General features: G+C 43.4%; 1 protein-coding gene across 17 annotated transcripts in view; it reads right to left on the bottom strand.

Annotated features, from left to right (window-relative positions):
* GIT2 (GIT ArfGAP 2) overlaps window positions 1-24,988 on the bottom strand; it is a 65,864-nt gene that overhangs the window by 20,313 nt on the left and 20,563 nt on the right. For 14 of the 17 annotated variants that reach the window (XM_033220669.1, XM_033220661.1, XM_033220663.1 and 11 more), the window contains 6 exons: window positions 15,552-15,597; window positions 13,334-13,385; window positions 9,515-9,587; window positions 9,180-9,277; window positions 7,754-7,865; window positions 932-1,074 (listed from right to left, as the gene is read on the bottom strand). In XM_033220669.1, the coding sequence (XP_033076560.1) occupies window positions 932-1,074; window positions 7,754-7,865; window positions 9,180-9,277; window positions 9,515-9,587; window positions 13,334-13,385; window positions 15,552-15,597 (524 nt within the window). The remainder of the gene's footprint in view (window positions 1-931; window positions 1,075-7,753; window positions 7,866-9,179; window positions 9,278-9,514; window positions 9,588-13,333; window positions 13,386-15,551; window positions 15,598-24,988) is intronic. The other 3 variants (XM_033220662.1, XM_033220667.1, XM_033220670.1) reach the window with 2 other exon arrangements.

Genomic DNA, 24,988 nt, shown 5'->3' with positions numbered 1-24,988 from the left:
CATAAGTCTATCTCCCCACTCCAACCTTCCAACTTACTGTCAAGACTTTTCTATTCTACCTTCCTATTCATCCATTCTCAAATGATTGCCAAGCCCCTCTGTGGGTGTGTCCTGGGGGTCAGCAGAGGGTGCACAGCCTGGGGTCCTGCCGCCTTCTCCACCAGCTCACACTCTGGTGCCAAGGTCTCTCCCACCTGCACCATCTTAGCATGGGTCCTGGGGTGGCCTGCATCAGCTCCAGTTTGGACCTCTCCCTCCACTCTCTAACCTACCAGAATAGTCCTCCCCAGACATCGCATCCTGGGCTCCGCACTGCCTGTGAGGCCCACACTCTTCCGTTGGGCGTCATACCCCTCTTGCTGCAGCTTCGAGTCCCACCCTTTTTAGGCTGTCCCTATGCATGACCAGCTTCCCCTTAGATGCCCTGGTTTCACTTTCTTTCTGCCTCCTCCATACACCCCAATCCCAAGCATCCCTTGAGGCGCATCTTAAGAACCGTCCTATGACACAGCCCTGCTGATGCTCCCAGCCATAGGTTCTCTCTCTGTTCACTCCCTCAGCCTGTGTGTGCTTCATATGACACACATCACTTTGTGCCTTCTCCTGCAGTTCTCTCTCTCCTAGGTAATGAAACCCTCATAGGAAAGGGACGAGACCTCATTCAGGAGAGTCATATCCAGAGACGTCACTCAGTAAACACTTGTTGAATGAATAAAACACACCAATCATTCCTCACAAGTTTTATAAAGTCTCAACTGCGGCAGGGCTGTGATGCAGGGACAAGGACCCCTATTTTAAAACCATTTAACCTTGTTTCACCTTTGCTTGGCCTAAGCTAGTCACAAACCCAACCTCACTGCACAGCAGCTTTGGCAGGGCTAGCCCTCAGCTGATGCATGCTTGCCCTTCCACAGGACGCACGGCCTCTCACCTTCTGCCGGTTTGCTTTGCTTGCAGTGGTTTCCAAATCTGTGTCTTCGTCTGATGCCACGCTGTCATAGTCGGGCTGGTCGTTGTCTTGACTCTCAACGCTGTGCTGGTTATTGATTGTTTTCAGTATGAGCTCCACATTGTCTATCAATAAAAGCAAACAACTTTACTTCAGGCTTAAAACACTGCTTTTCTTCCAAAAACTATGGAGAGGATTTTTTGGTTTAGCCATTTAAAGGACATAAAGGGCTGAATGCTGTGCTCTTGCCTGTAATCCAAGCATTTTAGGAGGCCAAGGAGGAGAAATGCTTGAGGCCAGGAGTTTGAGACCTACTTAGGCAACATAATGAGACTCTATCCCTACAAAATAATTAAAAAATTATCCAGGCCTGGTGGTACACGCCTGTAGTCCCAGCTACATAGCTACTCAGGAGGCTAAGACAGGAGGACTGCTTGAGCTGAGGAGATTGAGGCTGCAGTGAACCATGATTGCACCACTGTACTCTAGCCTGAGCATCAGAGTGAGGCCCTATCTCTAAGAGCAAAAACAAAGACAAAAACAAAATACACAAGGACTGAAAGAAAATGACAGAAATGGCAATGTTATATTCACACCAATATAGAGATAACAGAAAAAGTTTTCAACCAGGTAGACAGTTACATAAGAGACTCCAGCATTCCTCATCTACCTGCCAAATATGAGCAAATTAAACAGATGGCTTAGGAAGGAACTGGTCAGATAAAGGAGGCAAGATCCCAAGTTTCTAGAGATACAGCCTAGCTCCAGGTCATGAAGATAAGGCTGTAGGTAATGGAAGATAAACTGTAATTTGATTAATACCTATAACATGTTTACAAGGTAATATCAATCAAAACAGAAAGCAACTTGTTAAAATGGAGCCAGAACCTAGGCACTCAAAGAATAGAAACATTGTGCTGGACGTGGTGGCTCACACCTGTAATCCCAGCACGTTGGGAGGCCGAGGTGGGTGCATCACGAGGTCACGAAGTCGAAACGATCCTGGCTAACACGGTGAAACTCCGTATCTACTAAAAATACAAAAAATTAGCCAGGTGTGGTGGCGGGCGCCTACAGTCCCAGCTACTCGGGAGGTTGAGGCAGGAGAATGGTGTGAACCCATTTGCAGTGAACCAAGATCACACCACTGCACTCCAGCCTGGGCAACAGAGCAAGACTCCATCTCAAAAAAATAAAAAACAAACAAAAAAAAACATTGGCATTTAGTCAATTACCTATATCTCAGTGAGAGAAACAGAGGAGAATGAATCAAATACACATGTGCATGTTACAAGGAGTGTCTATTCCATAAGGGAGCAGGGATTATTCTACAGGATCTAACACACTTTGAACAAAAGATTTCACAAACTAAAGTCTCTCTGATTTCTTTCAGGTAACTCAAACTCTGACTTCTAATACTGCTTCCCAGAGATGTTGAGGAAACAAAGGATGGATGATATCTGGGTGATGAATTGTGGTTATTTAAAAGGACTAGGTCCCAGCTGGGCACAGCGGCTCACATCTGTAATCCCAGCACTTTGGGAGGCTAAGGCAGATGGATCACTTGAGGTCAGGAGTTTGAGACCAGCCTGGCCAACATGGTGAAACCCCATCCCTACTAAAAATACAAAAATTAGCTGGGCATGGTGGTGGGCATCTGTAATCCCAGCTACTTGGGAGGCTGAGGCAGGAGAATCGCTTGAACCCAGAAGGTGGAGGTTGCAGTGAGCTGAGATTGCGCCACTGCACTCCAGCACAGATGACAGAGCGAGACTCTGTCTCGAAAAATAATAAGTAAAATAAAAGGATAGGTCCTATTTTAACTTTTTAAATATTTTAAAACACATAAATATAATGATTACAGAAGTAACAGTCAATACATACAATTTAGAAACTAATGAGCAAGTAAGATAAAGTAATCACTTATAGCCACTGTTATTTGTTGATCTATTTTTTTCTAGGTTTTTTTCTGAGCACTTATATCCACACACAGTCAATTCTTGTTATTCTTGGTAGTTATTTTATTTATTTATTTTGAGACGGAGTCTCACTCTGTCACTCAGGCTAGAGTGCAGTGGCGCGATCTCGGCTCACTGTAAATTCTGCCTCCCAGGTTCATGCCATTCTCCTGCCTCAGCCTCCCAAGTAGCTGGGACTATAAGTGCCCGCTACCACGCCGGGCTAATTTTTTTGTATTTTTTTTAGTAGAGATGGGATTTCACCATGTTAGCCAGGAAGGTCTCGATCTCCTGACCTCATGATCCGCCCGCCTCGGCCTCCCAAAGTGCTGGGATTACAGGCGTGAGCCACTGTGCCCAGCCTCTTTGTAGTTATGTTCTAAAAAGTTGCTGTGAATTGGCCAATATTAAATCAGTACTCTTGGGGTTATCAACCAATCAATACATAACCTTGTTCTATGTGTGTTTCTGTTTAAAGATACCTTATTTAATACATGTTATTGATTCATTAACATTGAACTCATGGCCAACAGCACTATAAATCATGCCTGAATGATGCTTATTTAACACACATTTCTCCGTGGGGCACATCACAGCCTTCTTGCACTTAGACACACTAGACAGCGCTTCAGGACTATGCTTGGAGGCCACTTTTTTTCTTTTTTTATTGAGACAGGGTCTTGCTATGTCACCCAGGCTGGAGTGCACTGGCATAATCATAGCTCACTATAGCTTCTAACTCTTGAGCTCAAGTGATCCTCCTGTCTCAGCCTCTTGAGTATGTAGGACTACAGACACATGCCAACACACCTATATAATTTTTAAATTTTTTGGTAAAGATGGGGCCTTGCTATGTTCAGGCTTGGAGACACTTTTTTTTTTCTCTTTTTGAGATGGAGTCTCACTCTGTCGTCCAGGCTGGAGTGCAGTGCTGCGATCTCCGCCTCCTGGGTTCAAGCGATTCTCCTGCCTCAGCCTTCTGAGTAGCTGGGATTACAGGCAGACGTCACCATGCCTGGCTAATTTTTCTTGTATTTTTAATAGAGACAGAGTTTCCCCATGTTGGTCAGGCTGGTCTTGAACTCCTGACCTCGTGATTGGCCCACCTCAGCCTCCCAACGTTCTAGGATTACAGGCGTGAGTCACCGCGTCTGGTCAAGGAGACACTTTTGAGATAGGGTCACCCATGCTAGAGTGCAGATGTGATCATGGCTCACTGCAGCCTCAACCTCCTGGGCACTCAATCGATCCTGGGCGGGGGTGGGGGCTGAAATGACCAGTGAAAAGCACACAAATATGACTAACATGACACTAAATAGACCACAGACACATGTGTATAGCATGAATGCAGAAACAAGAAGTCAAAGAGTCTCCTCCCTGTTCAATCTCAGCTGGAAACATGTGCTTTTGGTGACTCAATTTTTTTCTCTGCTCTGTGTATTTCTTAGAATGACCTTGAAAATGCTGTATTAATTTTGAGGTCACAAATACATTTTAGCAAGTAGATGAATTTGTAAATATGGGATGTGCACATGAGGATCAATTGTGTATTTATACTTACCTGTGGTATACTCACTTGTACATATATATTTACATAAATATGTTTTCCTTACAAAATTGGGGTTATACAAAACCTTTTAAAAACGTCATTAGGGCCGGGCGCGGTGGCTCAAGCCTGTAATCCCAGCACTTTGGGAGGCCGAGACGGGTGGATCGCGAGGTCAGGAGATCGAGACCATCCTGGCTAACACGGCGAAACCCCGTCTCTACTAAAAAATAGAAAAAACTAGCCGGGCGAGTTGGCGGGCGCCTGTAGTCCCAGCTACTCGGGAGGCTGAGGCAGGAGAATGGCGTAAACCCGGGAGGCGGAGCTTGCAGTGAGCTGAGATCCGGCCACTGCACTCCAGCCTGGGCGACTGCGAGACTCCGTCTCAAAAAAAAAAAAAAAAAAAAAAAAAAAAAAAAAAAAAAAAAAAACGTCATTAGTTGGCTAGGCATGGTGGCTCATGCCTGTAATCCCAGCACTTTGGGAGGGTGAGGTGGGCAGATCGCTTAAGGCCAGGAATTTGAGAATAGCCTGGCCAACATAGAGAAACCCCGTCTCTACCAAAAAATACAAAAATTAGCTGGGTGTGGTGGTACACACCTGTAATCCCTGCTACTCAGGAGGCTGAGGCACAAGAATCACTCGAGCCTGCGTGGCAGAGGTTGCAGTGAGCCAAGATCGTGCCACTGCACTCCAGCCTAGGCGACAGAGTGAGACTTGTCTCAAAAAAAAAAAAACAAAACAAAAGCAAACTTTATTACTTTATCTAATATAATTACTACTATAGTATAAATGTTTGTTCCCTCCAAATCTCATGTTGAAATGTGATCCTCAGTGTTGGAGGGGAAGACTAAAGGGAGGTGTTTGGGTCATGGGGGTGGATCCTTCATGAACAGATTAATGCCCTCCTTTTGTAGTGAGTTCTTGCTCTTAATAGAGCAACTGGTTCCTGCTAGGAGCCGGTTATTGAAAACAGCCTGGCACCTCCCTCCTTGCTCTCTTGCTTCCTCTCTCACCGTGTGATCTCTGCACATGCAGCACCCCTTCACCTTCCACGAGTGGAAGCAGCCTGAGGCTCTCACCAGATGCCCAGTCCTACAGTCAGCAGAATCATGAGCCAAATACACCTTTTTTCTTTACAAATTACCCAGTCTCGGGTATTCTTCTATAGCTACACAAAAAGGACTAAGACAATTACATATTTTTTTTAAAAAGGTAAGTATGTACTATTTTAAAATGTGACTAATTGTTCCTCTTTATTACTCAGTTGCTTCTAATGTTTGTGTTTTTCTACATAACATACATATAACATCTCTGATGATTTCCCTTCAGTTAAGACCTAAGAATGGAATTATCAAATCAAAGAGCTGGTATTTTTTTAAGACTTTATTTTTTAAATTAAAAAAAAATTTTTTTTTTTTTTGAGACAGAGTCTCGCTCTATTGCTCAGGCTGGAGTGCAGTGGCGCAATCTCAGCTCACTGCAAGCTCTGCCTCCTGGGTTTATGCCATTCTTCTGCCTCAGCCTCCTGAGTAGCTGGGACTACAGGTGCCCACCACCACGCCTGGGTTATTTTTTGTAGTTTTAGTAGAGACGGGGTTTCACCGTGTTAGCCAGGATGGTCTCGATCTCCTGACCTCGTGATCTGCCCACCTCAGTCTCCCAAAGTGCTGGGATTACAGGCGTGAGTCACTGCGCCCGGTGCCCAATTTTTTTTTTTTTTTTTTTTTGAGACAGAGTCTTACTCTGTTGCTCAGGTTAGAGGGCAGTGGTGTGATCTCAGCTCACTGCAACCTCTGTCTCCCAGGTTCACGCAATTCTGCCTCAGCCTCCTGAGTAGCTGGGATTACAGGCGCATGCCACCACGCCCAGCTAATTTTTTTTGTATTTTCAGTAGAGATGGGTTTCACCATGTTGCCCAGGCTGATCTCCAACTCCTGACCTCAAATGAGCTGCCTGCCTCAGCCTCCCAAAGTGCTGGGATTACAGGAGTGAGGCACCACACCCAGGCCATTTTAAGACTTTAAATTTATCCAAAGACTCGTCACTGTGCCTTCACCAAAATTTAATAAACCATTTCAGAACTTCCTTATTCCTGGTTGAACAGATAAAATCAAATTCCTGAACAGGCAAGAAGAATGAATGAGTTGTTGTCAGTTAATGATTACTGTCTTTGGGGAATGTGATACTGACTGAAAACTTAATTTTTATGGTACATATTTCTTTTGCTTAAATGACTTACAATGAAAAATGTCTAATTTCTATAATTAGAAAAAAACAATATGGATAGGGCTGGAGAGGAAGGACATTCCTAAGCATGCAGACAGGACCTGGCCTACTGAACTAGACTCAACAGGGCAACTGTGAAACAGATGCTCACAGCTCTCCTTATGATTGTATATCACAGTAATTCTCACTGAAGACATTTAAAGTTTTTGGCAACAAATTTTAATTATGTCGGACTCAGTTTCGTAGGTAAGCAACAGCAGATATTATGCAGTTTCAATCAAGAAGAGTTTTTCTTTTTTTTTTTGAGACAGAGTCGTGCTCTGTCACTCAGACTGGAGTGCAATGGTGTGACCTCGGCTCACTGCAACCTCTGCTTCCCAGGTTCAAGTGATTCTCCTACCTCAGCCTTCCGAGTAGCTGGGATTACAGGCACCTGCCACCACTCCTGGCTAATTTTTGTATTTTTAGTAGAGATGGGGTTTCACCATGTTGGCCAGGCTGGTCTCGAACTCCTGACGTCAGGTGATCCACCCGCCTTGGCCTCCCAAAGTGTTGGGATTACAGGCATGAGTCACCGTGCCTGGCCAAGAAGAGTTTATTTTCACATGTCCTTTAATAAGATCTAAATCAGAGTTTTGGGTTAATTTCAGGATGCAATTTTACAGGGAAGGTAAGTGTCCCAAAACAAAACAGAAATCATATATAAGATAAATATGTGTAGCAGTTAATAACTCTGAAATATTGTGAATTCACCAGGGCTCAGACAGGTAAACTATTTATCACAATATACTACCAATAAAACTTATAATGAGTAGGGGCTGAGGGGAGGGAACCTAGACGACAGGCCAATAGGTGCAGCAAACCACTATGGCACACGTATACCTATGTAACAAGCCTGCACATTCTGCACGTGTATCCCAGAACTTAAAGTAAAAAAACAAACAAAAAACCAAAAACCTGTGGAACTTTAAGCTGTCATGCTGATGACTGCTTTAATTAGCTGATAACTTTAACACTTGAGTCAAATTTAGAGGGCCAAAAATACAAACATCTGGAGGTTTGAGCAGTTACCTTTTGAACCCGAGAGAGAACTGCCCTGCTGTCTCCTCTTGGCATCACTGAGAATGTCAATGACCAGTGTGGCAAACTCATGGGCGTTGAACCGAGCTAACTTCTGTCTGCCCTAAAGGTGGGAAAACAATTGGAAATATTTCCCTGTGTAAAAATATATACATAAACAGTCACATAAAATTAGTCAGACTATTGACAGACTTCTGCAAAGACTTTCTTCTGGATGATCAAAATACAGTTAATCCCAGCCATAATCAAACCAAGTTAATGCTTGTTTTCCATGTGAACAGTTTAAAACCATTTATATAACAGAACTTCATAATAAATGTTATGGCATTTCTCACATATGCATTGTTCTCACAACGCAGATCTATTTGGTAAGCAAAAATAAAATGGTTCTACTGAATGCTTTTCTTCTATTATTGTTTCAGTTTAGAAGTAGACTCAGTAATAATAAATTAATGTTGAGGGGAATTTTTAAATTTTAAGTTAAGGCCAGGCTCACACCTGTAATCCCAGAACTTTGGGAGGCTGAGGCGGGAGGATCACTTGAGGTCAGGACTTTGTACAAAAATTAGCCAGGCATGGTGGTGGGTGCCTGTAATCCTAGCTACTCAGGGAGGCTGAGGCAGGAGAATCGCTTGAGTCCGGGAGGTGGAGGTTGCAGTGAGCTGAGACGGTGCCACTGCACTCTAGCCTGGACGACAGAGCAAGACTCCGTCTCAGAAAAAAAAAAAAAAAAAATTTTTAAGTTAAACAAAGTCATAGATATACCCTATCCTTATATATAGCTGCTAATCATAAAGACTAAAACACCTTCCTAATTCATTCAACATTTCTCGTCTTGATAGATGTGTTGGCTGTTTTCAATGCTCTATTACATACAGTAGTGCTTTGATGAAAATCACTGTGCATAAATCTATTTTTATTTTATTAGAGCATATTCTCAAATAAGTAATTCCCATGTAAAAGGATGTACTTACTTCTGAGGCTTCTGAAACTGGTAAACAAATTGCTTTTCTAACATCTACAGCAATTTAAAGTTCTATCTGTTGCAAGAGAAAGCTCAGCTTACCACATCCTTACCAGTCTAGAGTATCCTTTATTATGTATTTTATTAATTTGACTGATAAAACTTGCACTAATGCTTTTAAGTTGCTTTCTTAGATTAGTGACAAGGTTAAACACTTCTTCACATGTGTAAGCCATTTATATTTCTTCTGTGAATTGTTTCATATTCTTTCCCAGTCATTTATTTATAGTCTATTGTTTTTCTTATCATTGTGGGGGTTGTGTGTGTGTATATGTATAAAGGATATTAAATTTTAATCAATCGAAAAATTTAGAATACTTGTCCTGGGAAAATGAAATACCATGACATCAGTCATTCCCCAACTACTATTCCTTTCCAAACAGAGTCACTTGCCTGGTTTCGTGTTGATGAGTACTCAGGATTGACCGGAAGAAAGGGGACGACCGTTGTCTCAGTTACCAGGGCGCTGTGGTTTTGCGTGGCAAGCCAGACTAGCCAGAGGAAAGAGCCAGAGACAAATCTTATCACACCTGTGTGTCACTGCTCCTGGGAGGCACAGCTCACGCATTATGAGGGGAAACACACTCAGAAGCCAACACACGCAAAGGCAAACGTCGACACTCGCACCATCAGGACAGCAGAAATTGGGCTAGTAAAACACTGAGCCTGGCAGCTTTTCACTGCCCACTGATAACAGAAGCTTATTAGATAAAGCCACGTCAAGTCACCTGCATCCGTCTCTCGCCTGTCAACTTCATCGTACACATCCATGGCAAGTTCTTCAAACAAATGATTACTTAGCTGAAAGTAAAAAATATCAGGAACACAAGGGACAACGATTAACACCAGGAGGACGAGAGGGAACTGCGACTTAGTCACCCTTTTATTGTCTATGTCTTATCCAATGCCAGTGCTTGGTACATACCCACTGTTAAACAGATGTAACATTTTCACAATCATACAGGGCCTCTAGAAATGTCTGCCAACCACAGCAATTTCACTACTTTATGACACAGACAGGGCTGATGCTATTAAGGAGCTAAGAGGCATCTAAAGTACATCATCTCAGAAGTAGTTTCCAGTTCTCTACTTTTCTTGTGATATCACCCTGTAAGCCTCCTTTTCTGCACTTAAAGAGTGTTTGTCAGTTCCCCAAAGTGTAAGCGATCCTATACCCTTGCAAAAATAGCCAGGCTCAGTGGTGCACACCTGTAATCTCAGCACTTTGGGAGACTGAGGCAGGTGGATTGCTTAAGCCCAGGAGTTTGAGACCAGTCTGGGTAACATGGTGAAACTCCGCTTCTACAAAAAATACAAAAATTAGCTGGGCGTAGCGGTGCATGCTTATAGTGCCAGATACTCAGGAGGCTGAGGCAGGAGGATCACTTCAGCCCAGGAGGTCGAGGGTGCAGTGAGCCAAGATCGCACCACTGCACTCCAGGCTGGGTGACAGAGTAAGACCCTATCTCAAAAAAGAAAAAAGAAAAGCAAAAGACATGCTGTTTTGTGAGGATAAAATGTGCCCTTGCACAAAAACATGACCCAGACCTCGGCTGAGTTTCTTTGCTCTCTTTCTCAGTAGCAGTCCTACTGTTTCAGTCTCCAGAAGGAAGCTTCCTCCAGCCTGACTCTTCAGCACACAACTGCCTCACGGCCTGCAGTGTCTCCCTGGGCACATGGAGGATAATTGAGTTCCTCCTGGCCCAGATGAGGTTAAGCCCCTGCTAGGGTGGCTCCGCATCTCTGCACTTTATGCCTCATGAAAATACCTTGACACGTGGTAGCTGTGACTCTTAAACTGACATCTCCTTTGGGAGGGCAGATGCTGAATCTGTTATATTCCCTATTGGGTTCCTTACATCCACACATGGTACCTCACACTTTAAGAGGGGACAGAAAAGAGACATTGGCTGGCCAGAAGGTATTGAATGCAGCAATTTAAAATGCTGGCTACAGGCTGGGTGTGGTGGCTCATGCCTATAATCCCAACACTTTGGGAGGCAGTTGCAGGAAGATCACTTGAGCCTGGGAGTTCAAACTGCAGTGAGCCATGATGGCACCACTGCACTCCAGCCTGGGTGACAAAGTGAGACCTTGTCTCGAAAAAAAGAGAAAAAACAAGTGCTGGTTACAGAGACCTCACAGGAACATGTTAAAATGGGTACAATATATTATTGAGTGAAAAAAGCAGGTTAGAAACATCTATAATTATGATTAAGTTCCAGTTTTTAAAAAAGATATGCACATAAAATAAGAACTGAAAGAAATGTACCAAAATACTGAGCCTGACTCCATTAAGAGTATGGCAATGAGGATGGTCCCCCTTCTCTATTTTTCAAATCTTCCCAAATGTGGTCACACTATAATTAAAAACAAACCCCAAGAGCCTGTTGCTAGGTAAGATGAAGGATTGGGAGCTTGACCTTGCTTCATAAATGTCCAGTTTCTTCCTCCATGGGACTACAAGCTAATGTTATCACTAGCAACAACTACAATGGCCAACTTATAACACCTCTATGAAAACAGGAACTACTATTGTCCCACTTTTCAGACAAGGAAACTGAGGAAGAGAAGATAGTAGCTTGCCTAAAGTCACAAAGCTAGTAAGTGACGGACCTGAGATCCAAGTTTATGTCTTTGAAAATGCTAACATTTACTCATTCAAGGAATACATTAGCCTTTGTTATATTTCTCTCAGCTTTTCATCAGGAGGGAAGGAAGGAAAACAGAAAGGAAAGAAAGGATGAAGGGAGGAAGAGAGGGAGGACAGGAGGAAGATACCGGAGGATAAACACTGACTTGGCACTGATAACATGGTCACCTGTGAGAAGGAGACCACAGGAGAGGGTCAACAAGTAACAGTGGCAGCCCACTCTGAGCAGTGCTGGTCAGCAGCCCCTGCAGGATCCTTATCTCCCTTTTCTATGAGAGTACGCCAAGGCACAGGGAGGCTAGGAAGCTTGGCAGGGCTAAGAAATGTACTGACTAGTCTGACCCAAACCCCAGCTCTTGAGAGCTATACTAGACTCTGTTCCAGGTCTTTACTTCATGCCTGTCACATGCTAGAGATATTACAGGCATAATCTCAGCTTTCATGCAGCTTCCAGTGAAGCAAATGTAGGATAGTCTAATAAAATGTGGGTTTTTATCTAGGTTTGAATTATTTATAATAAAATGTACTTACAGATTGTGAGTAATTAAAAGGAAATCACACAATATTTAGTGCTGTCTGACTCCAAAGCTTATCATCCTGATCATCTTAGTCTATAACTTCCTTAAGGCAATAAAACACACAAACACACAAAACTGTTGATACAGAACACAGAGACACCAAACAAATTGCATAAAACACATTTATTTCATAATACAGTTAAATACTAGTAAGGATAAATTCATTTTATGTAATATTTAATATTGAGTATTATATGAAGTTTTAGTAAAGGGTCTTCTGTGAAAGTGGAGATGAGGAGAAAGTCATAAATTAGGGAAGGTGCAATGTCAGAGTTAGGCTTTGGGAATGCCACTACCTACACTGGTCAGATTTCAGGTCCTTGAATGATCAGAGGGATGGAAGCTGGGAAAGGCAAACACTGCAGGTAGAGGAGGATTCCTGGAAGAGGACTTGAGTGTGCAGCTCATGGCCTCAGAGCATGTTAATCCACAAAGACACACAGACAGACAGACAGACACACACACACACACGGAACCAGATGGGAAGTAGGGCAATCTCTGAAAGGTGAGAGTTGAATGATGCCCTTAAGGGTTACAGAAAGAAGTTAAGAATCTTAGTTCTGATCCAAAGAGCAGTGGGAACAGCTGAGGAGTATACTTTGGTGGTTAAAGTAGCGAGAAGTACCCTGGTGAGGCTTCATGTGAGAGGACTAGACAAAGAGAAGTCAATCCCAGAGAAACAGATTTCCCAAAGCCTTGAGGCCTTGGGCCCTTAGGCCTTTCCTAAGGCTGAGGAGGGCAATCTGGAAGAAAGATACAGGCTAAAGGGAGGCTGTGGTGCAGACCCGGCAAACTCTGAGCACACACGTGGGCCAAGACCACCAGCTTTTAACAGTAGAAATTTAAAAAGCACTGATGAATGGCATGGGATGGTAAAGAGGGTTACAGTATGGCTGGATCCAAATGGCAGCGAGTGAATCTATGGGACTCGCTACCATTTCAGCATCAGCATTTACCATGTTCTAGAACCCTACATGGCTAAGTCACCCCAGGAATGCGTGCCCTACTTACTCATGATGCTGGGAGGAACTAGGAAACTCTCCTGAGGAGAACAACTGCCCAATGCCAAAGGTGCCATCTGCACTTTTTACATGACAGAGAAAAATGAGATTATCTGAAGCAGAACCGATGAATATACTGAACTTAATAGTCCTTGTGGTCGTCACTGCTGTATACTCAATGGTCTGGTTCTAATTTAACAAATAAAAGTATGAAATAAAGTCATCAGACGCAATAGGTAACCTGCATTGAGAGTAGGTATAAGCAGAGTGCACCGATTCTCATACTAGAGAAAACCAGTACAGAGAGATACTCACAGACTGAAGTTTCTTCTTAGCAGCTTTTGCCAATTCAGACAAATCCAGGCTGCTAAGAAAACATACAAAGCTAATAAGCAAATAAATAAAGCCAGATTTGTGAACTCTGTAAAGTTTAAGACACCCAAGAGATAAAAATATTAATTATAGTTCATGGACCATGTTAGAACCAAGCATTCTACAGACCGATAGTCAGTGAGGAGCTCTAAACAGAACAAGTCGGTGAAAGTAACTCCTTCTGAAATACCACAATCATTTAAGTGTTAAAGAGAAAAAAAAAAATTGTCCACCAACTAAATGACAAAAGCTATTGCCAGGTTACCTTCCAGGCCCTTATGAGAGGAGTTACAATTTTTGAAGCATTAAAAAAAAAAGCATGATATAAGAAAATATGCCAAGCTCAATGGATCATGCCTATAATCCCAGCACTTTGGGAGGCCAAGGTGGCAGGATCACAAGGTCAGGGTTATTTTTTTTTTTTTTGAGACGGAGTCTAGCTCTGTCGCCCAGGCTGGAGTGCAGTGGTGCGATCTCACCTCACTGCAAGCTCCGCCTCCTGGGTTTACGCCATTCTCCTGCCTCAGCCTCCCGAGTAGCTGGGACTACAGGCTCCCGCCACCTCGCCCGGCTAGGTTTTTTTTTTTTGTATTTTTTAGTAGAGACGGGGTTTCACTGTGTTAGCCAGGATAGTCTCGATCTTCTGACCTCATGATCCACCCGTCTCGGCCTCCCAAAGTGCTGGGATTACAGGCTTGAGCCACCGTGCCCGGCCGGTTTTTTTTTTTTTTGAGATGGAGTCTCACTCTGTCACCCAGGCTGGAGTGCAGTGGTGCAATCTCGGCTCACTGCAACCTCTGCCACCCGGGTTCAAGCAATTCTCCTGCCTCAGCCTCCAGAATAACTGGGATTACAGGCACACACCACTGTGCCTGGCTAGTTTTTGGATTTTTAGTAGAGACAGGGTTTCACCATCTTGGCCAGGCTGGTCTCGAACTCCTGACCTCGTGATCTACCTGCTTCGGCCTCCTAAAGTGCTGGGATTACAGGTGTGAGCCACTGTGCCCGGTGAGGTCAGGGGTTTGAGACCAGTCTGGCCAACATGGTGAAACCCCATCTCTACTAAAAATACAAAAATTAGCCGGGTGTGGTAGCACACACCCGTAGTCCCAGCTACTCAGGAGGCGGAGGCAGGAGAATTGCTTGAACCTGGGAGGCGGAGGTTGCAGTAAGCCTAGACTGCACCATTGCACTCCAGTCTGGGCGACAGAGCAAGACTCCATCTTAAAAAAAAAAAAAAGAAAAGAAAAGAAAATACAAGGCTAGATGTAGTGGCTCGTACCTGTACGAGCACTTTGGGAGGCCAGGGCAGGTGGACTGCTTGAGTCCCGGAGTTTGAGACCAGCCTGGGTAACATAGCAAGATTCTGTCTCTACCAAAGCAAAAAAACAAAAAGGGAATATGTAAAGGATCGGGATGGCAATATTATATCAGGAATAGCATTTAGTCATTTCATAAACTCTTGACAGTTTCTGTGCAAAGGTAACTTGCAAAACAAGGGTTTAAGGTTCATTCCTGTAGCAATGAACTCATCTGCAATTATAGACCAGGTGTCAGCAAAATTATGGCCTTTTTGTTCAATTGACCTAGGAATGGTTTTTACGTTTTAAAATGATTGAGGGGCAAAAAGAAAAAACAATCTCTCATAACGTGAAAACTATTTGAAATTCAAATTTCAGTGTCCAGAAATAAAATTTCACTGGAATAGACATACCCATCCATTTATACAGTGTCCATAGATGCTTTCATCTACAACAGTAGAGTTAAGCTGTTGTGAAAGGGGCCATATTGCCCACAAAGCCTAAAATATTTATTATTTGGCCCTTGAGAAGAAAAGTTTGCCAACCCCTGTCACAGATCATGTAATCTCTATAACACAGACGTATTCTGTAAATAAATAAATAATACTGTCACAACTGGCTAAAACAGTGACAATATCACTGATTCCAATTTTCCTATTAGTAAAATTGCTACTTGTGCTCTTTGAAACTTAAGTTTTATATGGTGGTTTACTTACAGCCGTCTTATTTCCAAATGGTATAGCCATAAAAGAGAAAAATGTATGGGCTTTGTTAAACACAAAATATAATATACTTAAACATAACACAACCAAGGAAATATTAGTGATAGACAAAACTAACTGGTATTTCAATGGCCTTACCTGTCTGCCATTTGAGGTATTATAAAGTGCTGTCCATTTTTGTGATCTGAAACAGAAACCAAGTCAAAGTTTTGTTCATAGAAATGTTGATAAGATCTGTAAAGGAACACCACCATTATTTCCTCAAACTAAGTTCTGCAATCAGTATTTGTGCATAATTACGAGTCATGTTGCTAGACTGGCTAAAAATTCCTGAAGACTCAGCCATAGCAAGGCTTATAGCTTTGTTTTTTTCTGGTACAAAGGTCCAGGCATCATTTAGCAGAAACCTATGCTCACCTCAATCCTTACGATTAGTTTGCCCTCAGTGTAACTGATGATCTTTGGCCATGGAAAGTGTGCTGAGGGAGCTGAATCAGCTCACAGCAGGCTTCCATCAGTCCACCGTGTGGGACAGTGGATGAGCTCTGGGCCTTGCTCAAATGAATCTATTAGTATAAAACAGTCAGGGCTGGGGCAGGTGGCCTTTGCAGATCCAGACAGGGACTCCATCTGCAAGGAAGCTTACTGACTCAGTCCTAGTCTAGCTTTTGGAGGACCCTGATCCATGTACCAATGAATAACGCCACTATCAGCATTCCTATGTAGGTTTTTCTTTAACATAAGTCTATCTTTTTTCTGGGTAAAGACCCAGGAGTAGAAATGCTGGGTTGTATGGTAAATATATGTTTAACTTGGTAAGAAACTGCCAGACTTTTTCCCTTGAGTAGCACTATCACTTTGTTTTCCAAACAGCAATGTGTGAGAGTTATAGTTGCTTTCTGTCTTTCCCAGCATCTGTACTTTCAGTTTTTGTTTTGTTTTCAAAAGTTTAATCATTCTAATAGGTATGCTGTGGCATCTCATCGTGCTAATGACTAATCATGCCGCATTTGTCTTCATGTGATTTTTTTTTTTTGCCATCCCATATCTTGTCTTTGTCCAGTTTTTATTGGGTTATTTTCTTACTGTTGTTTTAATTTTAATTAATTAATTTATTTATTTGAGACTGAGTTTCACTCGTTGCCTAGGCTGGAGTGCAATGGCGTGATCTTAGCTCACTGCAACCTCTGCCTCCCGGGTTCAAGCGATTCTTCTGCCTCAGCTTCCTGAGTAGCTGGGATTACAGGCATGCGCCACCACACCTGGCTAATTTTGTGTTTATTTTAGTAGAGACTGGGTTTCCCCATGTTGGTCAGGCTGGTCTCAAACTCCTGACCTCAGGTGATCTGCCTGCCTCAGCCTCCCAAAGTGCTGGGATTACAAGCATGAGCCACCGTGCCTGGCCTATTTATTTATTTTGAGTCAGGGTCTCACTCTGCTCCCCATGGCTGGAGTGCAGTGGCGTGGATCTCAGCTCACTGGCAACCTCCACCTCCTGGGTTCAAGCGATTCTCATGTCTCAGGCACCTGAATAGCTAGGACTACAGTTGTGCACCACTACACCTGGCTAATTTTTTAATATTTTTAGTAGAAACAGGGTTTTGCCACGTTGCCTAGGCTGGTCTCAAACTCCTGGGCTCAAGTAAATATTACTCCTGGGCTCAATTTAAATATTCTTTAAATATTCTGAATATGAGTCATTTGCTGGATATGTGATTTCTAAATACCTGTATTTTCTTGCAGTCTATTGCCAGTCTTTTCACTTTCTTAACTGTAGTTTTCTCAGAACAAACATTTTCCTTTTTTCCTTTTTTTTTTTTTTTTTTTTTTGAGATGGAGTTTCGCTCTTGTTGCCCAGGCTAGAGTGCAGTGGTGCAATATCGGCTCATTGCAACCTCTGCCTCCCAGGTTCAAGTGATTCTCCTGCCTCAGCCTCCCAAGTAGCTGGGATTATAGGCATGCGCCACCACGCCTGGCTAACTTTTTGTATTTAGTAGAGACGCGGTTTCACCATGTTGGTCAGGTTGGTCTTGAAGTCCTGACCTCTGGTGATCCACCCGCCTTGGCCTCCCAAAGTGTTGGGATTACAGGCGTGAGCCACTGCACCTGGCCAAAAATTTTCAATTTTGATGAAGTATAATTTATCAATATTTTCTTTTATGGATTGAGTTTTTGGTGTTATATTTAAGAATTTTCTCCCCCTTGCAGAGGCAACGTCTTGCTCTTGTCGCCCAGGCTGGAGTACAGTGGCATAGTCATAGCTCACTGCAGCCTCGACTTCCTGGGCTCAAGAGATCCTCCTACCTCAGCCTCCCAAAGTATTAGGATTATAGGCGTGAGCCACCATACTTAGCTGATAGCTAAAAGCTTTAATCCAAGATCACAAAGATTTTCTCTTATGTTTTCTTTTTTTTTCTTTTTTTTTTTTTGAGACGTGGTCTCACTCTGTTGCCCAGGCTGGAGTGCACTGGTATGATATTGGCTCACTATAACCTCTGCTTCCTGGATTCAAGCGATTCTCCTGCCTTGGCCTCCTGAGTGGCTGGGACTACAGGCGTGCACCACCACGCCCAGCTAATGTTTGTGTTTTTAGTAGAGACGGGGTTTCACTATGTTGGCCAGGCTAGTCTCGAATACCTGACCTCAGGTGATCCACCCGCCTTGACCTCCCAGAGTGCTGGGATTACAGGCATGAGCCACCATGCCCGGACCTCTTATGTTTTCTTCTAGAAGTTTTACAGTGTTAGGTTTTACATTTAGATCTATGATCCTTTCCAGTTTCAGGGTAAGGTGTGAGGTTTAGGTTAAAGTTCACTTTCCTGTACATGGATGTCCGGTTGTCCCAGTGCATTAAAAAAGACTATCCTGGGGCGGGTGCCGTGGCTCATGCCTATAATCACAGCACTTTGGGAGGCTGACGCAGGCGGATCACGAGGTCAGGCAATCAAGACCATTCTGACTAACACAGTAAAACTGTCTCTACTAAAATTACAAAAAATTACCTGGGTGTCGTAGCGTGAGCCTGTAGTCCCAGCTACTTGGGAGGCTGAGGCAGAAGAATCACTTGAACCTGGGAGGCCGAGGTTGCAGTGAGCCAAGATCTCACTACTGCACTCCAGCCTGGGTGACAGAGCGAGACTCTGTCTCAAAATAAAAGAAACAAAACAAAACAAAAAAACTATCCTTCCTCCACCACTGAACTGATTACCTTTGCACTTTTGACAAAAATCAATTGAACATATTTGTGTGGGTCTATCTCCGCATTCTCTATACTGTTTCAATGGCCTATATGTCTATCTCTTCGTCAGTATCATAGTCTTGAGAACTGTAGAGCTTCACAGCAAATCCGAAAAATTGAGTGGTGTACTTCCTCCCACATTATTCTTCTGCAAAATTGTCTGGGCTATTCTAGTTCCTTCACCTTTCCATTTGAATTTTTAAATTATTATTATTATTATTGGAGATGGAGTCTCACTCTGTCGCCCAGGCTGGAGTGCAGTGGCACAATCATGGCTCACTGCAGCCTCAATCTCCTGGGTTCAGGTTATCTTCCCACCTCAGCCTCCCGAGTAGGTGAGACCACAGGCATGCACCACCACACGTGGCTAATTTATTATTTGTAGAGTATGAGGTCTCATCATGCTGCCCAGGCTAGTCTTAAACTCCTGGGCTCATGTGGTCCTCCTGCCTTGGCCTCCCAAAGTGTTGGGATTACAGGCATAAGCCACTGTACCTGGCCTCCATTTGAATTTTAGAATCAGCATGTCTATGTCTATAACAAATCCTCAATTGAAGTAAATTTATACATTTATTAACTTGTAGAGAATGGACATGTTATTGAGTCTTCATATCCATAAGCACAGTACATCTCTCCCCTTATTCAGGTCTCCATTGATTTCTTTTATCAGCAGTTTTTGGCATATAGATACTATGTGTATTGTGCATTTCATTAGATTTATACCTAAGTATTTAATTTGGACCTTTTTTATTTTTTTGAGACAGAGTCTCGCTCTTTCACTCAGGCTGGAGTGTAGTGGCGAGATCTCAGGCACACTGCAACTTCCACCTCACAGGTTCAAGTGATTCTCCTGACTCAGCCTCCCGAATAGCTGGGACTACAGGTGCCTGCCACCATGCCCAGCTAATTTTTGTATTTTTAGTAGAGACAGGGCTTCCCCATGTTAACCAGGCTGGTACTGAATTCCTGACCTCAGGTGACCCACCAGCTTCGGCCTCCCAAACTGCTGGGATTATAGGTGTGAGCCACTGTGCCCGGCCAATTTGGAGTTTTTATTACTGGTATTGTTTTTCTAGATTCAGTTTCCAATTGTTCACTGCTAGTCTAAAGAAATATGATGGATTTTTGGCAGGGCGCCAAAGAGCCTGCTTGCTTTTGGCAGAGCAAGACTCTGTCTCAAAAAAAGAAAAAAGAAAAAAAAGATGGATTTTTGACTGTTGACCTTGTATTCTTGCAATCTTGTTTAAGTAAAGGTTCTGGAAACCTTTTTGTAGGTTCCTTGTGATTTTCTACATAGAAATAATCTCATTTGAATGGGGACAGTTTGATTTCTTCCTTTTCAATCTGTATGCTTTTTATTTATTTTTCTTTCCTCTTGGCACTGGTTAGGATTTCCAGTGTGATGTAGAAGAGAAATGGTAAGAGTGGACACCCTAGTCTTCCTCCCAATCTGAGAACAAACACAGTCTTTCACCATTAAACAGATACTGTTTATCAGATCAAGGGAGTCTCATCTATTCCTAGTTTGCTAAGAGTTTTTTAAAACACGAATGGATGTTGAAGTTTGTTGAATGCTTCTTCTGCATCAATTGATATGATTATACAGTTTTTTTTTACTCTTTTTTTTTTTTTTTTTTTTTTTTTGAGACGGAGTCTTGCTCTGTCACCCGGGCTGGAGTGCAGTGGCCGGATCTCAGCTCACTGCAAGCTCCGCCTCCCGGGTTTACGCCATTCTCCTGCCTCAGCCTCCCGAGTAGCTGGGACTACAGGCGCCCACCACTTCGCCCGGCTAGTTTTTTGTATTTTTTAGTAGAGACGGGGTTTCACCGTGTTCACCAGGATGGTCTCGATCTCCTGACCTCGTGATCCGCCCGTCTCGGCCTCCCAAAGTGCTGGGATTACAGGCTTGAGCCACCGCGCCCGGCCTTCTTTTTTACTCTTAACATGATAGATAATTACATAAAGTGATTTTTTTTTTTTTTTTTTTTTTTTGAGACACAGTCTCGCTCTGTTGCCCAGGCTGGAGTGCAATGGTGCAATCTCAGCTCACTGCAACCTCTGCTTCCTAGGTTCTAAGCGATTCTCCTGCCTCAGCCTCCTGAGTAGCTACATGCATGCACCACCACGCCCAATTAATTTTGTATTTTTAGTAGAGATGGGGTTTCACCATGTTGGCCAGGCTGGTCTCAAACTCCCGACCTCAGGTGATCCAACCACCTTGGCCTCTCCAAGTGTTGGAATTACAGGCGTGAGCCACTGTGCCTGGCCCAATTTTCAAATATTAAATCAGTCTTGCCTATCTGGAAATCCTACTTGGTTATGTCGCATTTTTCTTTTCTTTTTTCTTTTTTTTGAGACAGGGTCTCACTCTGTCACCCAGGCTAGAGTACAGTGGTGTGAACAAGGCTCACTGCAGCCTTGACCTGGGCTCAAGCAATCTCACCTCAGCCTCCAGAGTAACTGCGACTACAGGCATGTGCCATCACGCCAGGCTAATTTTTTTGTTGTTGTAGTTTTGTAGATGGGGTCTTGCTATATTGCCCAGGCTGGTCGCAAACTCTTGGCCTCAAGCAATCCTCCCACTTCGGCCTTTCAAAGTGTTGTGATTACCACTGTGAGCCACTATGCCTGGTCTTTATTATTATTATTATTTTTTTTTTTTTTTGAGACGGAGTCTCGTTCTGTCACCCAGGCTGGAATGCAGTGGCCGGATCTCAGCTCACTGCAAGCTCCGCCTCCTGGGTTCACGCCATTCTCCTGCCTCAGCCTCCCCAGTAGCTGGGACTACAGGCGCCCACCACCTCGCCCGGCTAGTTTTTTGTATTTTTTAGTACAGACGGGGTTTCACCGTGTTAGCCAGGATGGTCTCAATCTCCTGACCTTGTGATCCACCCGTCTCGGCCTCCCAAAGTGCTGGGATTACAGGCTTGAGCCACCACGCCCGGCCTATTATTATTATTATTAGAGATAGAGTCTCACTCTGTCACCCAGGCTGGAGTGTAGTGGTACAATCTCAGCTCACTGCAACCTCTACCTTCTGCGTTCAAGCAATTCTCCTGCCTCAGCCTCCCAAGTAGCTGGGATTACAGGTACCCACCACTATGCCCAGCTAATTTTTATAGTTTTAGTAGAGACAGAGTTTTACCATGTTGGCCAGGTTGGTCTCAAACTCCTGACCTCAGGTGATCCACCCGTCTCGGCCTCCCAAAGTGCTGGATTACAGGCTTGAGCCACCACGCCCGGCCTATTATTATTATTATTAGAGATAGAGTCTCACTCTGTCACCCAGGCTGGAGTGTAGTGGTACAATCTCAGCTCACTGCAACCTCTACCTTCTGCGTTCAAGCAATTCTCCTGCCTCAGCCTCCCAAGTAGCTGGGATTACAGGTACCCACCACTATGCCCAGCTAATTTTTATAGTTTTAGTAGAGACAGAGTTTTACCATGTTGGCCAGGTTGGTCTCAAACTCCTGACCTCAGGTGATCCACCTGCCTCAGTCTCCCAAAGTGCTGGGATTACAGGCATGAGCCATCGCGCCTGGTCTGGTTTGTATTTTTTTAAAATTATCCTTCAATGTCTGTGGGGTTTATAGTGACAACTCCATCTGTATTCTCTCGTTTTTGTCAGTATTGCCAGACATTTATGAGTTTACTAATCCTTCTGAAAAACCAACTTTTGGTTTCATTGATTTTCTCTACTGTTTCCTTCTTTCGGTTTCATTGATTTCTGCTCTTTACTATTTGCTGCCTTCTGTTTGGTTCAGGTTTATTTTGCTCTTTTTTTTTTTTTTTTTTAAGTTTCTTAGGGGATGAGCTTAGATGAATAATTTGAGGTCAGGTGCAGTGGCTCACCCCTGTAATCCCAGCACTTTGGGAGGCTGAGGCAGGCAGATCAGATCAGTCGAGGTGGGGAGTTACAGACCAGCCTGGCCAACATAATGAAACTCCATCTCTACTAAAAACACAAAAATTTGCCAGGCATAGTGCTGCATGCCTGTAATCCCAGCTCCTCAGGAGGCTGAGGCAGGAGAATCACTTGAACCCGGGAGGGGGAGGTTGCAGTGAGCCAAGATGGCACCACTGCACTCCAGTCTTGACAGAGCAAGACACCATCTCAAAAAATAGTAAGAATAATTTGAGACCTTTCTTCTTTTCTAAGGTAAGAATTTAATACTATAAAACTTCCTCTAAGCATTGCTTTGGCTGCATCCCAGAAATTCTGATATGCTGCATTTTCATTTTCATTCAGTTGAAAATATTATTTCCGTTGAGACTTCCTCTTAGACCCATGGATTAGTTAGAAGTGTGTTGTTCAGGGCTGGGCACGGTGGCTCACACTTGTAATCTCAGCACTGTGGGAGGCTGAGGTGGGTGGATCACCTGAGGTCAGGAGTTTGAGACCAGCCTGGTCAACATGGTGAAACCCTATCTCTACTAAAAATACAAAAATTAGCTGGGTGTGGTGGCACACGCGGGTAATCCCAGCTACTAGGGAGGCTTAGACAGGAGAATTGCTTGAACCCAGGAGGCAGAGGTTGCAGTGAGCCGAGATCGCGCCACTGCACTCCAGCCTGGGCAACAGTGTGAGGCTCTATTTCGGGGGGGGTGGAAAAAAGAAACATGTTGTTCAGCTTCCAAGCACTTGGGTATTCTCCAGTTTTATTTGTATTACCTATTTGTAGCTTAATACTATTATGGTCTGAAAATATACTTTATAGAATTTTAATTCTTTTAGATTTGCTAAGGTTTGTCTTATGACCCAGGATACGGTCCATCTGAGTGAATGTTCAATATGTACTTGAAAAGAACGTGTACTCTAATGTTGTCGGGTAGAAGAGTCCATAAACATTAACTAGATCTAGTTGGGTTTTGGTCTGGTTTAGTTCTATATCCTTACTGATGTCCTATCTACTAGTTCTATTACTAAAAGATAACTGCAGAGTCTCCAACAATAATTGTAGATTTGACCTTCTCTCCTTTTAGTGCTATCGAAGTTTGCTTCATGTATTTTGAAGGTCTGTTGCTGGACATGTACACATTTAAAACTGTTATGCCTTCTTGATGAATTGACTCATTTATCATAATATTATGTCCCTCTCTATCCCTGCTAATATTCCTTCCTCTGAAGTCTACTATGTCTGATATTAATACAGCCACTTTCTTTTCCTGGGCCTTTGCATGGTACATCTTTTTATACCTTTGGCTTTTAACTTACTACCTATATTGTTATATTTAAAGTGGGTTTCTTATAGACAGTACATATTAGGCCTTATGGTTTTCTGTTTGTTCCTTGAGGCAGGGTCTTGCTCTGTCGCCCAGGCTGGAGAGCAGTGGCATGATCAGCGCTCACTGCAGCCTTGATTTCCTGAGCTCAAGTGATCCTGCCACCTCAGCCTCTCTTGAGTAGCTGAGACTATAGGCATGCACCACCATGCCTGGCTGCTTTGTATAAACTTTTTTGTAGCAAAGGGATCTTGCTCTGTTGCTCAGGCTGGTCTCAAACTCCTATGCTCAAACGATTAGGAGAATTGCTTCAGGCTCCCTAAATTGTTGGGATTACAGGTGTGAGCCACTGCTCCCAGCCCCTTTTGTTTTTTAATCCATTCTGACAATCTCTGCTTTTTATCGATGTTTTTGGGTCATTAACATTTAATGTAATTATTGATATGTATGGATTTAAGTCTGTGACATTACTATTTATTTTCTGTTTGGTCCTTAGTTTTTTGTTCTCCCCCTCTCCTCTCTTTTGAATATTTTGAATCAAAATATCTTTTGATGATGTGAGTAATGTTTAATACTCCATTTTCATTTACCTCTAGCGTTTTTGATCACATATCTTTGTAGTCTTTTTTTTTTTTTTTTTGAGATGGAGTCTCACTCTGTCACCCAGGCTGGAGTGCAGTGGCATGATCTCGGCTCACTGCAACCTCCGCCTCCCAGGTTCAAGCAATTCTCCTGCCTCAGCCTCCCAAGTAGCTGGGACTACAGGCGCACACCACCACGCCCAGCTAATGTTTGTATTTTTAGTAGAGACGGGGTTTCACCATGTTGGCCAGGATGGTCTTGATCTCTTGACCTCATGATCTGCCCACCTCAGCCTCCCAAAGTGCTAGGATTACAGGCGTGAGCCACCATGCCAGGCCTGTAGTCTTCTTTTAGTGGTTGTGGTAGAAATTACTCTCTCTATATATATATACACACACACATACACATACACACACCTAACTTTTCAGTCTACTTAGAAATCCTATTTTACATTTCCAGAAGGCAGAAATCTTACCATTCTATTTCTTTTACCCTACTCCCTTTTATGTCATAGATGTCAAATGTATTACAC

The sequence above is a fragment of the Trachypithecus francoisi genome, unplaced genomic scaffold (assembly GCF_009764315.1).
Source record: "Trachypithecus francoisi isolate TF-2019V2 unplaced genomic scaffold, Tfra_2.0 Lachesis_group11, whole genome shotgun sequence".
Lineage (NCBI taxonomy): Eukaryota > Metazoa > Chordata > Mammalia > Primates > Cercopithecidae > Trachypithecus > Trachypithecus francoisi.
The sequence above is the reverse complement of the archived record's forward strand: the minus strand, read 5'-3'. Positions and strand labels throughout refer to the sequence as shown.